The sequence below is a fragment of the Anas platyrhynchos genome, chromosome Z (assembly GCF_047663525.1).
Source record: "Anas platyrhynchos isolate ZD024472 breed Pekin duck chromosome Z, IASCAAS_PekinDuck_T2T, whole genome shotgun sequence".
Lineage (NCBI taxonomy): Eukaryota > Metazoa > Chordata > Aves > Anseriformes > Anatidae > Anas > Anas platyrhynchos.
Window position 1 is genome coordinate 46,865,083 of NC_092621.1, and position 14,793 is coordinate 46,879,875.

Sequence of the window (14,793 nt, forward strand, 5' to 3'; positions counted from 1 at the left end):
GGTCCAACAGGAATGGCAATGATAGGGTCAGATTGTTCATTAGAGAGCCATTGAATTGCTAATACCCGCCGAGCAGGGTGGCTCACTGCCCTCCCCGGGGATAGGAGTTTTTTTGCTGGGATTCTGTTTTGTCACTTAAGCTTGGTGCTGAAGGTGTACATTCTTTACGGACGGGATTTTTTCCTGTTAGGCAATCCCCTCCATCTGGAACATTTTTCTTACCCAGAGATTGGACTAATGTACGGAGGTCGTCTAGAGAAGCACCACGCAAGAGTGGTCGGGATGCACCCAAAGCTAGGGCCTTACGCCAGAGCTCATCCCGTTCTTTATTAAATTTGAACCTGTTTTTAAAATTAGGGTATCTGGGATTTTTAGTGTGGATTTGGCGGACTCGCCGAGAGTGATCTTGGGGCTTAATACTGGATGAATTAATCCAGCCCATTCGGCGTCCGTATTTATCTAGGTCTTGGACAAATTCACTCCATGTGGGAATAGGAAAGTTTGGATTCCGTCTATGACCACGATCACCATCCCTATGAGCAGCTTGTATACGATCCTGGGTGTTTGCTACAAACATTTTAAGACAATCGGGGAGCCCACGGATAAGAGGGGTTAACCGAACCGGATCAATAGGAGCTAACATCGGGGATTTCCTAAATTCATCTCTTTCATATATCGCCTGAATACAGGCTGCTTTTTGTACTGCTACAGCCAGAATAGCCTGTAGCTCTAATTTCCAGAGGTTCCCCCCTCTCTTGAGGATCTATACCACCTGCCCAATATGCCGCCCGTGAAGTGATAGAATAACTATGGTCTCCTGGTGTGGTAGTTAAAAATACTCCAGGTCCCCAAAAGCCACCTGCTTCTTCCTCACTCAACATAATTCGATCTCCTCCTTCAAGAGAAACTCGCCACACATATTCCACTTCCGATTCCCCTGGTCGCCTTGAGAACTTCTCCTGTATTTTAATCAACTCCGCCGGCGACCACGGAATCGTTCGCACAGTAGTGCGGATTTCATCATTGTCATCAACAGTAGTCTCAGTCTTAACCAAAGGTCTCAAGGAAATGGATTGAGGTTCAGGGTCAGAAACCTCTTCAACACCGTCATCATCATCAGACCAGATATCACCATCCCAACTTTCAGGGTCTGCATTATACAACAGTCTACGAATCTGCTTAACCGGAGCGCAAGGCTGTATTTTAGTTAACAGATGACTAACCCTTTCCAGCAATTGTTTAAGATAATTATTTTCACTCACGAGTTTATCCACTCTAACTCCTAATGCCTTTCCTGTCTCCCTTTCAAAGGCCAATGATGACTTCAATATTTCATTCTCTGATTTCAAAGCGGTATGTTCCGCATCAGAGATCAGTTTGGGAGCAGGAGTTTCCTTAGCTTCTTGCTGAGCACAAGTCAAACAAGCTCCTAACACAGCACAAATCGCACTTTTACCCTTTCTAAGACCAATCCTTCGTGAAGCCTGACACTGCTCAATGCGCTCCACCACCTTTTCCTCATCTTTCCAAAACTTTTGGGCCCATTCCTTCCCCGCCTGGGAAGGGGCACATTTGTATTTCTGCAGAAGTTTATCCATATCACAGAGCCTAGCCGTGGTGTCTCCACTCCACTCCACGCTCCGTGGTGTTCCTTAGAGCTAGCACACCAAGTTTCCCCAGCGCGATAGCATCTAAGGTTGGGAGCCGAGGGAACGCTCAGATAATGCAGTTATGCCCTACCCTGAAAGCCTCTTCAATGCTGTACCTTTTTCTTAAAAACGTGAATGTTAGTTTTATTTTCCTAGTTACTTCAGGCATTTACACCACACTTTCCTATAAAAAATGCATACATATGGGAGAAAATGTCTGTTATTTACTCCCATAACATAAAAAACCTCCTTAATAATAGGGAGAAAAAGTGCAGGTGTTACTCAGACACCTCACAGAATCACAGAATAAAAGAATTGTATGGGTTGGAAGGGACCTCAGGAGATCATCGGGTCCAATCCCCTGCCAAAGCAGGTTCCCTACAGCAGGTTGCACAGGTATGTGTCCAGACGGGCCTTGAATATCAACAGAGAAGGAGACTCCACAACCTCCCTAGGCAACCTGTTCCAGCGATCCATCAACCTTACCATGAAGAAGTTCTTTTGTATGTTGGTGCAGAACTTCCTATGTTCCATTTTGTGGCCATTGTCCCTTGTCCTGTCCTCACAATCCACTAAAAAAAGGTAGGCCATATCCCTTTGTCTCTCACACTGAAGGTATTTATAGACATTGATCAGATCCCCTCTCAGTCTTCGTTCCTCAACCATGAACAGTCTCTCAGTCTTTCCTCACAGGGCAGATGCTCCAGGCCCCATATCATCATATCATCTTTGCATCTTTGTGGCCCTCTGCTGGACTCTTTCCAGAAGATCCTTCTTTTTTTTTTTTTTTTTTTTTTCCAGGGAGTCCAGAACTGGATACAGTACTCCAGGTGAGGCCTGACCAGGGCAGAGTAGAGGGGAAGAGTAGAGGGGAAGGATCACCTCCCTTGACCTACTGGACACGCTCTTTTTATGTACTCCAGGATCCCAGTGTGTCACCAGGACACACTGCTGGCTCATGGTCAACCTGTCATCCACTAGCACCCCCAGGTCCTCTCCAGCAGGTCATCCCCCAGCCTGTACTGATACATGTGGTTGTTCCTTCCCAGGTGCAGGACTCTACACTTGCTCTTGTTAAACCTCATTTGGTTTCTTCCTCCCCAGCTCTCCAGCCTGTCCAGGTCTCACTGAATGGCAGCACAGCCTTCTAGCAAGTCAGCCACTCCTCCTAGCATTGTATCATCGGCATACTTGCTGAGGGCGGACACTGTTCCTCATCAAGCTTGTAGATGAAGATGTTGAACAGGACCAGACTGAGCACTGACCCCTGGGGAATACTGCTAGTCACAGGTCTCGAGCTGGACTCTGTACCACTGATCACCACCTTGTGAGCTTTCTCTCTCTCTCTGCCTGTCTCTCTCTCTATATGTGTATGAGCTCGTTATACATAATAGTTACCAAACTAAAATAAAATAAAACATATATTTAATCCATTTTCATAGGATTATAATCAGGAAATCTACAAGGGTTTTAAGGAAGATAAAAAAGAAGTAAAAAAATAATAATAAAAAATGTAAATCATCATGGAAAGATATTTTACATGTATTTCTCTAAATTTATTTATTTATGTTTGTTTATTGTTATTGTAATTAATAACTTTTTTTATTATTAGCTGAAATAGTTTAATCTTTTATCAACAAATACAATTGCACAAATTTCAGACTAAAGAAATTTGATATTTTTATAACTATAACACAATTTCCTCTTTTTTACAACACTGGTAAGAGTGAAGAAACATTGTTTTCAGAAAAGCTACTTTCAGTCTTGAAGATGCTCTAGCACCAGAGTATGTTACTCTGACAGAGTCATTTAATAGTCAATTTTCATCCAAAAGAAATACAAATATTCCAAAATCCTAGATAAACACTCATCTATAATCTAGTCCTTTGAAAAATTAAATTGTGGTTTCAGGTTGTATCCAGAAAATTGTTTTGTATCTGACAAAGGAAAACAAAACAAAAACAAACAAACAAACAAAAAGTAGGTTTAGAGAGAATTGGTGGACTTAAAATATAAATCAGAAATATATATATATATTTGAACTACTCATGAGGAAATTAGTCTCAAACTCAATTGAGTCTGAGGAAATAAGGGAATGAGGAAATTACTTCACGCTCAACTGAAGGACCCTGAATTGTTGTCCTATACAAAACATATAAAAACATACATACTCTGACAACTTTACCAGGAGAGAACTTCTCTATCGGACAATGTGAAGTAACGTTGCATATATATACATTACAGTCAGACATCGACCAGCTATGTTTTTTTTGAATCAATTCTGCCACCACAGAACCATGGAAGGAAAAAGTTAAGTGTCTGTCCTTTGCATTCTGATGAAGCCACATGTCAGTGACCAAACAAGATAACTCCAAGCCATCTGCGGTATATCCCACATGAGCTACTGCCACTCCTTTCAGTTGCACTAAAAATATAAACACAGTCTCTTAGTGCCACAACTTTTCAGTAACTTTTCTGGCTAGGTGTGTTGTACAGTAAGGATTAACTGACTACAACATAATCTTTACTGTGGAAACAACACGTATCGCTCATTCCTAGAGGAATTCCACCTATGCTAGAACTCAGTCCAATCATAACTTTTGCCAATTTCAAATTTAATTTTAAGTTAGAAGTATATGATATCAAAGAACAAAACTAAGCCAACATGGATTTTTATTTTTTTTTTTAATAATAATAATTAAAAAAAATATATGTATACACTATGGGGATTCCAGTTGAGGTAATAAGTTAACAATATTCAGTTCAAAACTGATGAAATTACAGCTATGGAACTTAAACAATAATAATAATAATAATTATATATAGTAATAGTAATAATAGTAATAATAATAATAATAATTATTATTATTATTAAGTTATTAAGTAGAAAAAAAAAAAAAAAAAAGTAGTGTTCCCTAGAAACATCAAATAAAATAATTTTTGAACATTTCCTGAACTGTTTGACCATGGCTTACGAAAGTACTAACATAGGTTATTGTGCTTGAAGTGGGAGATCAGTTCATTAACATAGCTCACATAAGGACCTAAGGATACAGAAGGAAAAGAATCTCCCAACATCAAGAAGACAGCTGTTAGAGAAGAAGTAATAAAACTATCAGATAATGGTGAAGTTGAATCTTGAAAAATTGATTCATAAATTCTTTATGAGAGATCTAGCATAGATCCATCAAAAATTGTAAATATTTATGTCAAAAGATTTTTCTTCCACAAATTTCCCTTTCTCTTTCTAAAATTAACATTTTTTTTTCAGTTTAGAATTATTTTATTTTAAGATATCAGATTATTTTTTTTCTAATAATTAAAGGGGTTAAAATAAGAGACCTTTGTGTGATCTGTGTGAAAATATTTAATATGTTGTTATTAGAAAATAAAATGAGGAAGAAGGCTAAGACTGCAACCTTGTTGGGGGGGAGGGGGAAGGGGGAGAGTGGGGAATATATATAAGGAAAGAGATATATAATCACTAAACAGGACCAGACTGAGCACTGACCCCTGGGGAATACTGCTAGTCACAGGTCTTGAGCTGGACTCTGTACCACCGATCACCACCTTCTGAGCTTGGCTAGTCAGCCAGTTCTCAACCCACTTTACTGTCCACTCATCTATCCCACACTTTCTCAGCTTTGTTAGCAGGATGTCGTAGGAGACAGAATCAAAAGCTTTGCTGAAGTCATGGTAGAAGATATCCATTGCTCATCTACCTATCCTCATCTACCCAGATGGTGATGCCGTCATAGAAGGCAATGAGCTTGTTCTTTAACATTTGTTCTGGATGCCATCTCCAAGCAACTGGAAGAAAAGGTTATGAAGAGTAGTCAGCATGGTTTTCCAAGGGGAAGTTGTGCTTGACCAACCTTGTTGCCTTCTGCTACCAGGACACCCCCCTCAGTTGGCAGGGGATCAACACTATCTCTAGTCTTGCCTTCACTGATTACATACTTAAAGAAACTCTTCTTATTATCCTTTATCTCTTTTGCAAGCTTCATCTCCAGGTGGACTTTAGCCTTCCTTGTCATGTCCCTGCAGGCCCTGACAACACTCCTATACTCCTCCCAAGTGGACAGGCCCTTTTTCCACATTTCATAGACCTTCCTCTTCCTTTTGGTCTTTTTGATGAGCTCCTTGCTCAGGTCTCCTGCCCCCCTTCCCCAATTTCCTACTCTTAAGGATGCACTGATCCTGAGCTTGGAAGAAACACAATTTATATGTTGCCTAGCTCTCACAAGCACCCTTGCCTTCCACCAATCTAGCCCATGAAATACCCCCAGGCTGGTCCCAGAAGAGGTCAAAATTGGTTCTCCAAAAATCCAGGGTAGAAATCTTAATTTTTGCCTTACTTCTTCCACCAAGTTCCATCTTGAATTCCATCATCTCATGGTTGGTGCATCCCAAGGAGCCCCCAACCTTCATATCCCTAACAAGCCCATACCTGTTGGTAAGATACCTCCTCTTTAACTCTTTAACCATTAAGTAAGAAAAAACATGTGGTATCATCCATGTTTTGTTCTGTAATAGGGTTCACAATTTACAGTACTGATGTATTTCCAGTGCACATAATGTACACTAAAACACATAACAAACTAATTGTCCATAACACCATGGTAAGTTTCCATACATGTTACGTATTTTATCAATCAATCTCATTCAAAAACATTTCAACTAAATCTTTCATTTTTACATTTTATCATATTCTTATATAAGACATGATATAATAGACATCTAGAATTATTTGCGTATAAAAAGTGCAATAATCTTGAAGCAAAATATGACTTTTATTGATGGTTTTGATATTGTTACTGTGAGAAAACATGAGAAATAAGAAGTATTTCCAATTTATTAATTATTATTTCATTTTTTATTATTAATTTCTTCATATTTCTTTGGAGTCTGTTGTATATTTTCAGTGCTGCACACATTTTACAAAAGGTGATTAAAAAAAAAAGGAAAAAAAAGAAAAGAAACACAATTGTAATTTCAAAAATTTGTTATTGTATATTTAACCTGTATATACCTGTATATTTAACCTTCAACATATACAAAATTCTTAATGAAATATATGAAGCTGCTTAGTTTCTGAGCCTAGCTGCTATTACATCTTACGTCATGATTCATCACCTTTTTCTTAAACTTGTTTGGATTTCAAAAAGAAAACCATTTAAACTCATTTTTATATTGCTGGGTTTGTACCTAGGCTTAATTTATGGGTAGGTTTCTTAAAGATCTGACTATTCCAAATATTATTAAAAATAAATAAATAAATAAAAATAACAACTACTTCAACAACAACAAAAAAAAGTTGAATTATTTATGGCAACTCTAACCATTTGTAATTGTGCCAAAATTGACCACCAGCTTACAGAGATTTTCTTTAGCACTATTCTGTTGCTGCTTTCTACACATTCGTAAACCACAGTCTAATCCTTGCATAGTCTTTAAGTTTTTCAGGCAAAGATATGCTCAGTCCCAAACTGGGAAAATGTCTAACTGGATGCCTATCACTGATAATATCTCTGTAATTAAGGTAATCGGTTTAACGTAATTAGTTTGCAGAATTCAGTTGAGGTAGTTAGGAGAAGAGCCAATGTATAACACAGTAACAATGTTTTAAGTTGTATTTAAAAGGTTAAGTTCATCACTTTTCAGGAACTATTTCTCAAAAACAAAAGGCTTTTTTTTTTTTTTTTTTTTTTTCCCCACTATATATATGTAATTATTTTACTGTTAGCTGAATAGAAAGAAAGAAAACACTTGATTAGTGTTTCTGATTTCCACAGTGGCAGGGGGAAATAGATAATTTGTCATTTGTAAATATATTTAATATATAAATAAATGGTTACTTATCATATCTACAACCATTTAATTGCATGTGCTTCCTGAAGGATTTGATTACCACCCATCCACCCCTAAAGGGGGGAATATGTATATGTATATGTATATGTATATGTATATGTATATGTATATTTATGTATATGTATAAATGTAGCCATCTAACTTATTTGTATATATGCTATTGAGAACGTCAGGCTTTGCATTTCTTAACATCATAGAACAACAAAAAATTAATAAAGAGTTAAAAGTGTCAATGGAAATAAGAGAAAAATCTTCAATTAACCTCACTCAGAATTAAAATACATGAGTGTTGCAGGAAGCACGGCTGAAAGCACGACAGAAACACGTAGAGTCAGTTCATGCTCCATTTTATTGCCCGAATAGCCTAACTTTTGTAGTGAACTTAACGGGGGCCGATAGTGTCTCACACAAGATTATTGGTCAAAAGCACTCAGACAAACAACTACAAGAAAACAACCCCACCTGTAAGAAAACAACCCCTTGTCATTAGCAGTCACGTAGACCGTGTCCTTGAAGCCGGATGCTGGTAACAATATTTTTCTATATTCCTCAATTGGGCGATGTGGGAACACTGTCATGGGAACTTCTCATAGTTGCCCTGGTAGCTTGGTTCGCTCAGCTGCAAGCTGCAGCAAGTTGTGGGATTTTTGCTGTTTCAAAAAATCCTTCAACACATGAGCTTATTTTTTATTTATTTATTTTTGTTTAGTGGAAACTGTGGGTCTTTCCCTAAGAAAATGAAAATTTTCACTCCCCTGTATCTAAAAGGATCAAATAGTATTTTTGAAAGATAAAGCATAGTTTAAATAACTTCCCCACATTCCACTGCTGATTGTTATGTATTTTCTTTTTATGTTTTCCTTTTCTTACTCAAAAGCCATTAAAACTTAGAACTCACATGAACATCATGGGTAATAGAAAAGTCATTAAGTTAACAACAGAAACAGCAAAACAGAAGTGAAAACTCTACATAATCAAAAATTCAATTATTGTTTGAGATTCAGATATTTTAGACAATACATATTAATAAGAATCTGGTTTGGTATATGTTCCATTGCACTTATGTGTCTAGTGGGACACCTCCCACTAGATCAAGTTGCCGACAGTGCCATCTTATTTGGCCTTCTACACTTCCGGGAATGGGGCATCCACAACCTCTCTAGGCAACCTGTTCCAGCGCCTTTACTATGAGTGCCTCATAGTAAAGAATATCTTCTTAATACCTAGTCTAAATCCACCCTCTTTTAGTTTGAAGTCATTACTCCTTGTCCTCTCATGACACTGACTTATTAAGTCCCTCTACAACCTTCTTGTAGGCTGCCTTTAGGTGCTGGAAGGCACCTTTTAATGGAAGGGGAATTGTCCAGGGGTGAATAATTAGAAAGGGAATCATTATCTTGATGTTATCGTAGAATGGCTCGGGTTGGAAGGGACATTAAAGATCAACAAACTCCAAACCCCCTGCCATAGGCAAGGATGCCAACCACTAGATCACATTGGCCAAAGCCCCATCCAGCATGGCCTTGAATACCTCCAGGGATGGGGCATCCACAACTTCTCTGTGCAATCTATTCCAGTGTCTCACTATCCTTACAGAATTTCCTCCTGATGTCTAATCTAAACCTATCCTCTTCTAATTTAAGACCATCCCCTCTTGTCCTATCATTATCTACCCAAGTAAAGAGTCTTTCTCACTCTTTTTTATAAGATAATTTTAAGTTTTGAAAGGCTGCAGTGAGGTCTCCCTGGAGCCTTCCCTTCTTCAGGTTGAACAGCCCCAGTTCTTTCATGTCTTCTTCACAGGACAGGTGTTCCAGCCCTCTGATCATCTTTGTGGCCTCTGTGAGATGGACTAAGTTTAAAAGGTCCATATCGTTCTTGCGCTGGGGGTCCCAAACCTGGATGCAGTAGTCCAGGTGGGGCCTCATAAGTGCAGAAAAGAGGAGTACAATCACCTCCTTCAACTTGTTGGTCATACCTCTTTTGTTGCAGCCCAGGATGCAGTTGGCTTTCTAAGGTGCAAGTGCATACTGCTGGCTCATTGTGAGCCTTTCATCAGCCAGAAAACCCAAGTCCTTCATAGAACTTCTCTCAATGAGTTCTCCCATTCTCTACTCCTGTCTGGGACTGCACCAACCCAGGTGCAGCACCTTGCAATTGGACTTGTTGAACCTCATTAGGTTCAACATGGGCTCACTTCTCCAGACTGTCCAGGTACCTTTGAATGGCATCTCTTCCTTCTTTGGTATAAACCACACCACTCAGCTTGGTGTCATCTGCAAACTTGCTGAGGGTGCACTCAATCTCTTGTTTGTCAGTGATGAAGATATGGAAAAACAACAGTCCTGAGACAAACCCCTGAAGGACTGATAATTCCAGGTGGAGGATAATTCATCATTATCGTCCACCTGGACATAGAACCATTGACCACTACTCTCTGAGTGCAGCCATTGAGCTAATTCCTTATCCACTGGGATGTCCACCCTTCAAATCCATATCTTTCCAATTTAGAGATTAGTATGTTGTGTAGGACCATGTCAAAGGTCCTACAGAATTCCAAGGAGATATATCTGTATCCCTATTCCTAACTGTAAATCAGACAGAAAGACTTAAAATTGTGGTGACAGATTTTTACAAAAATTTACAGAAATATCTTCTTATCAGCTTCTGCAGCTGGACTTATTTTCTACATTCACATTGATAATACTTTTGCATAATGTAACAACAACAACAAAATCAGAAATATAACATAAAGTATATATATGTATACATATATTTATTTGGGGGACAAAATTATATATTAAAATAGACTATAGAAGTGGTAATCTACCTTGATTATTTATTTATTTATTTATTTATTTTATTTTAATGTCTTTGTCATTACAATGAAATCAACAGTCAGCCTCTGGCTGAACTTCTGTGTTCATTTCCTTTTTCCAAGTAGACTAACAAAACTTTGCTTCATATTTCTCTTACCATATCACACATAACCATCTAACCCATTATTCAATGTCATCAAGACAAAGATTTTTTTCTAAATTATCAAGTGAAACAGATGAGTCCAATGAGTCTGTGAAGTTTCCAAAATTAGCTGATATCGAATGTAATTGCTTTGAAGTATTAATGTCTCTCTATTTCTTTTTCTATTAGATGATTCTAATTTACAATGCAAAGACTATTATGCCATCTCTTCAAACAGAGACATATTACACAATTTGTAGTTTAATGTTCTTACTGTCTGGAAGAAGAGATAGTATGCTGTTGTGAGAAGAAAGACCATTGCATTAGTTTATAAAATCATACAATTTATCAATGTTTCTTCTGTTAATGAACAGGCACCAACCCTCACAACTGATTAAAATCAACACACAAAACTATGGAAACACAAGTAAAAATGTAATTTAAGAGTAATTATATTTAATACCCATATAGCACATTACAAAAATTATATGATCAATCTTCACCACAATTTTGTAAGTAGATGTTATACATCATGTTACTGGATGGGAAAATTAGTGAAAGAAGTTAGCGTGAGTTGTCTGTAAATGTACAATAAGATAATGAGATATGGGGTTGGTTCTCAGAAGCTACAGACTCTGTAAACTACTTATCTTTTTTTAAGACAAGATTGTTAGAACTCAAAATCCTGAATTCAGGAAACCTCATGCCCTACCTTGTGTCGATGTTCTTTTACATTGTGAGTTATTCTGTATAATCTCAGTTACAGAGAAACAAAGACTTTTGTTGTTGTTATTTGTTTCTTGTTTTCACTCAGCTTATGTTTGCAACTGTATATATGTAATAAGAACACTAGATATCTGACAGTGGAAACATTTTCATGGGATAACTTGATAGAAGGCTTTACTTCTGAAGAATCGATGAATCTCTGAATGGATTACTTAAGTATATGTGTATATATATAGAGAGAGAGAGATTGGGATGAACTCATTGGGATGAGGAAATGAACTCATCATTGGGATGAGTTCATTTCCATTGCGACTGAAGAAAAAACTAGCAGACGGTAACTAAGCCAGTTTTTGACAGAGATGATTCATAACTCTTTTTATCATTTGCATAGAAATAAGTGGTGATTACAATCTTGTTCAAGATCCATGTTTGGAAATTAACAGCTTTGCCAATTATCCTGTTATAAATTTCTCAGTATCCTATAAGCATTCTCGTGAGATGGAAGCAGATTGCTTTCAGAACAAGAGTCATTACCAATGGCAATGAACACTTCCAGGGGTGGGGCATCCACAGCTTCTCTGGACAACCTGTTCCATACCACCTCCTGAGCAAAGAATTTCCTCCTTATATCTAAACTAAACCTATCCCCTTTTAGCTTAAAGTCATTCACCCTTACCACTACACTGCCTGATAGAGTCCCTCTCCAGCTTTTCTGTAGACATCTTTAGGTATTGGAAAGCCACTACCTAGGTCTCCTTAGAGCCTTCTCTTCTACAGGATGAACAGCCTTACCTCCCTTGGCCTGTCTTCATAGGAGAGGTGCTCCAGTCCTTTGCACATCCTTGTGGCCCTCCTATGGACTCATTCAATTACTTCCATGTCCTTCTGGTGTATTGCTCTAATACTTCCTCCTGTTTAATGGTGTATCAATATTTTCTCATTGAAGAATCTTACTGTGTCAGTCAAGGAAGAGTCATTATTTACCTGGTGAAGAAATGTTGTTACACATTATCCTGTTAAAATCACCCAACATAGTTTCTTCTGGTCAATGCATATAAAGAAATATCTCAATTGTTTTTGCAAAGTTCCTTCTATTGAAAGATGGCTAGCTGAATTATTCATAAGGATCAATGCAAGTCATTGTTTATTAAATACAAACTTCTAAATAAAAATGTGTCTTCAGAGTGTCACATAGAAAATTCCTTAGTTTGTCCAAAACATCAGATATTGGTATTACATATCCCTGATGATAAGACCTCATCATGCTTAGTTTAGAGAATAGTTGAGCTCTTCAATGTCACACACACAAAAAGAAACCCTGTCCATTGCCTGGTAATAAAAGAAAATGAGTATCATCTATCGTAAAATCACAAAATATAACAGAAAATTGAGGGAAAATATTGTAATATATCGCCAATTAAAAATAGAGCATGATGGTGAGCAACAAAGATAAAGCCAAAAACATCTTCCCCCTTTCCCTTCAAGCTCCTCCCTATTCAAGTGCTGCAGTGAGATGGGGAATGGGGATTGTGGTCAGTCCAGAACACTTAGCTACTTCTTTCTCCTCGTACTTAAGGAAGACACAGGGAACTACAGACTGGTGAGCCTCCCCTCTCTGCCTTGGAGGATCATGGAATAGATGCACCAAGAAGCAACGTTAAGGCATGAGCAAGACAAGGAAGTGATATGAGATAGCATGGCTTCACCAAGGGCAAATCATGTCTAACCAATCTGGTGGCCTTCTATGGCCTTCTGTGATGGAGTGACAGCAACAGTTGACAAGGGAAGACTGACTGATGTCATTCACCTGGACTTCTGTAAGGCCTTTGATACAGTCCTAAACAGCTCTCTAATTTGGAGACATATGGATTTGTGGGGTGGACTATTCAGTCAACAAGAAATTGTCTGGATGGCTGCACTTAGAGAGCTGTGACCAGTGGTTCTATATACAGATGGAGGATGATGCAGAATCCCTCTGGGTCCATCTTGAAACCAGTGTTGTTTAATATCTGTATCAGTGGCATAGGCAGTGAGATTGAGTGCACCTTCAGCAAGTTTACAGATGATACCAAGCTGAATGGTGCTGCTGATACAGCAGGAGGAAAGGAAGACATCCAAAGGGACGTGCACAAGCTTGAGAAGTGGGACCACGTGAACCTAATAATGTTCAAGAAATCCAAGTGTAAGGTGCTGCACCTGGGCTGAGGCTATCCCAGGTGTGAGTACAGACTGGAAAAAGAACTCATTGAGAGCTGTCCTGTGGAGAAAGACTTGGGGGTTCTGGTGGGTGAGAAGTTCAACGTGAGCCAGTAGTGTATGTTTTCAGCTCAGAAGGAGAATTGTATCCTAGGCTGCATCAACAATATTAAGTACCATGTGCAGTTTTGGGCACCGTAATATAAGGAGGGTATAAAACTACTAAAGAGTATCCAAAGGAGGTCAACAAAAATGGTGAAAATTGTGGAGGGTAAGACCTGTGAGGAGTATTTGAGATCCTTTGATTTGTTCAACTTAGGGAAGAGGAGACTGACCTCATGGTGGCCTATGACCTCCTCATGAGGGTGAGCGGAGGGGCAGGTGCTGATGTGTTGTTTCTGGTTAACAATGATGGGACTTGAAGAAACATCATGAAGCTGCATCTGGGGAGGTTCAGTTCTGATATTAGGTAAAGTTTCTTCACCAGCTGAGTGACTGGTCACTGGAACATGTTCCTCAGGGAAGTGGTCATAGCAGCAAGCCTGGTGGAGTTCAAGTGTTTGGACAACATTCTTGGACATACTTGGTTTAACTTTTTTGGTTTAACATTCTTAATTTAACTTTTAGGTAGTCCACTGCAGAGCCGTGAGATGGACTTTATCCTTTTGAGTCCCTTCAAGCTTGGTATATTCTATGATTCTTGGATTCTCTTTAAGGAGTGGAGACAGATGCTATTATTTATTTATTTATTAAAAAAGGGTACTATTACTGTTTTGGGGTTTAGGACACCAGTTTAGACTGAGATGGTCAACCAGCACTTACTCAGCTCTATGCAGTTGTTGATAAAATGTATGGTACCTGTAACATCTCATGTAGTATAAATGGTTTAGCAGTTTGTGTGTTTCGTAGTCATCCTAATCATACTACTGGAGTAGTAGTATGACCAGATGGGCAAACCTTGTGGAAAATAAATAAATAAATAAAAAGGAATCATGGTACACAGAGATGTCAGCTTTGCACAATCTATTGCTCTACATCCTTTTCAATAAGCCAGATATGTTTAGAATTAATTATAGTAGTTCAAACAAAGACAAGAAAATAGTTCAGTATCATTCACCCGGTTTTTACAATAAATGGCAACAGTAAATTCTTATGTTTGTTCTGCTACTTATAATATGAAATCCTGAAATTAGGTTCTCATGTAACGTTTAAAAATTTCACAAAATCATACACTCTTTTTTTTTTTTTTTTTTTTTTTTTTTTTTTTTTTTTCTGCCTTGTTCCTCTTGCTTTCCCTTTTTAAAGTGAATCATCTTGCTTGATGAACTAAATTTATTCAATAACCTTACCTTTTTCTTCATGAAAAGTGCTCTCCTCTAGGTCTATAAAT

At 38.1% G+C, this 14,793-nt stretch overlaps 1 protein-coding gene across 1 annotated transcript; it reads right to left on the reverse strand.

Annotated features, from left to right (window-relative positions):
* Positions 1–1,598, reverse strand: LOC140000726 (uncharacterized). The gene is given in 3 exon segments (XM_072031386.1): positions 1–722; positions 724–1,150; positions 1,457–1,598. Coding segments are annotated over 3 exon segments (1,209 nt in total). The 3' UTR covers positions 1–82.
* Between the last annotated feature and the right edge of the window lie 13,195 nt (positions 1,599–14,793).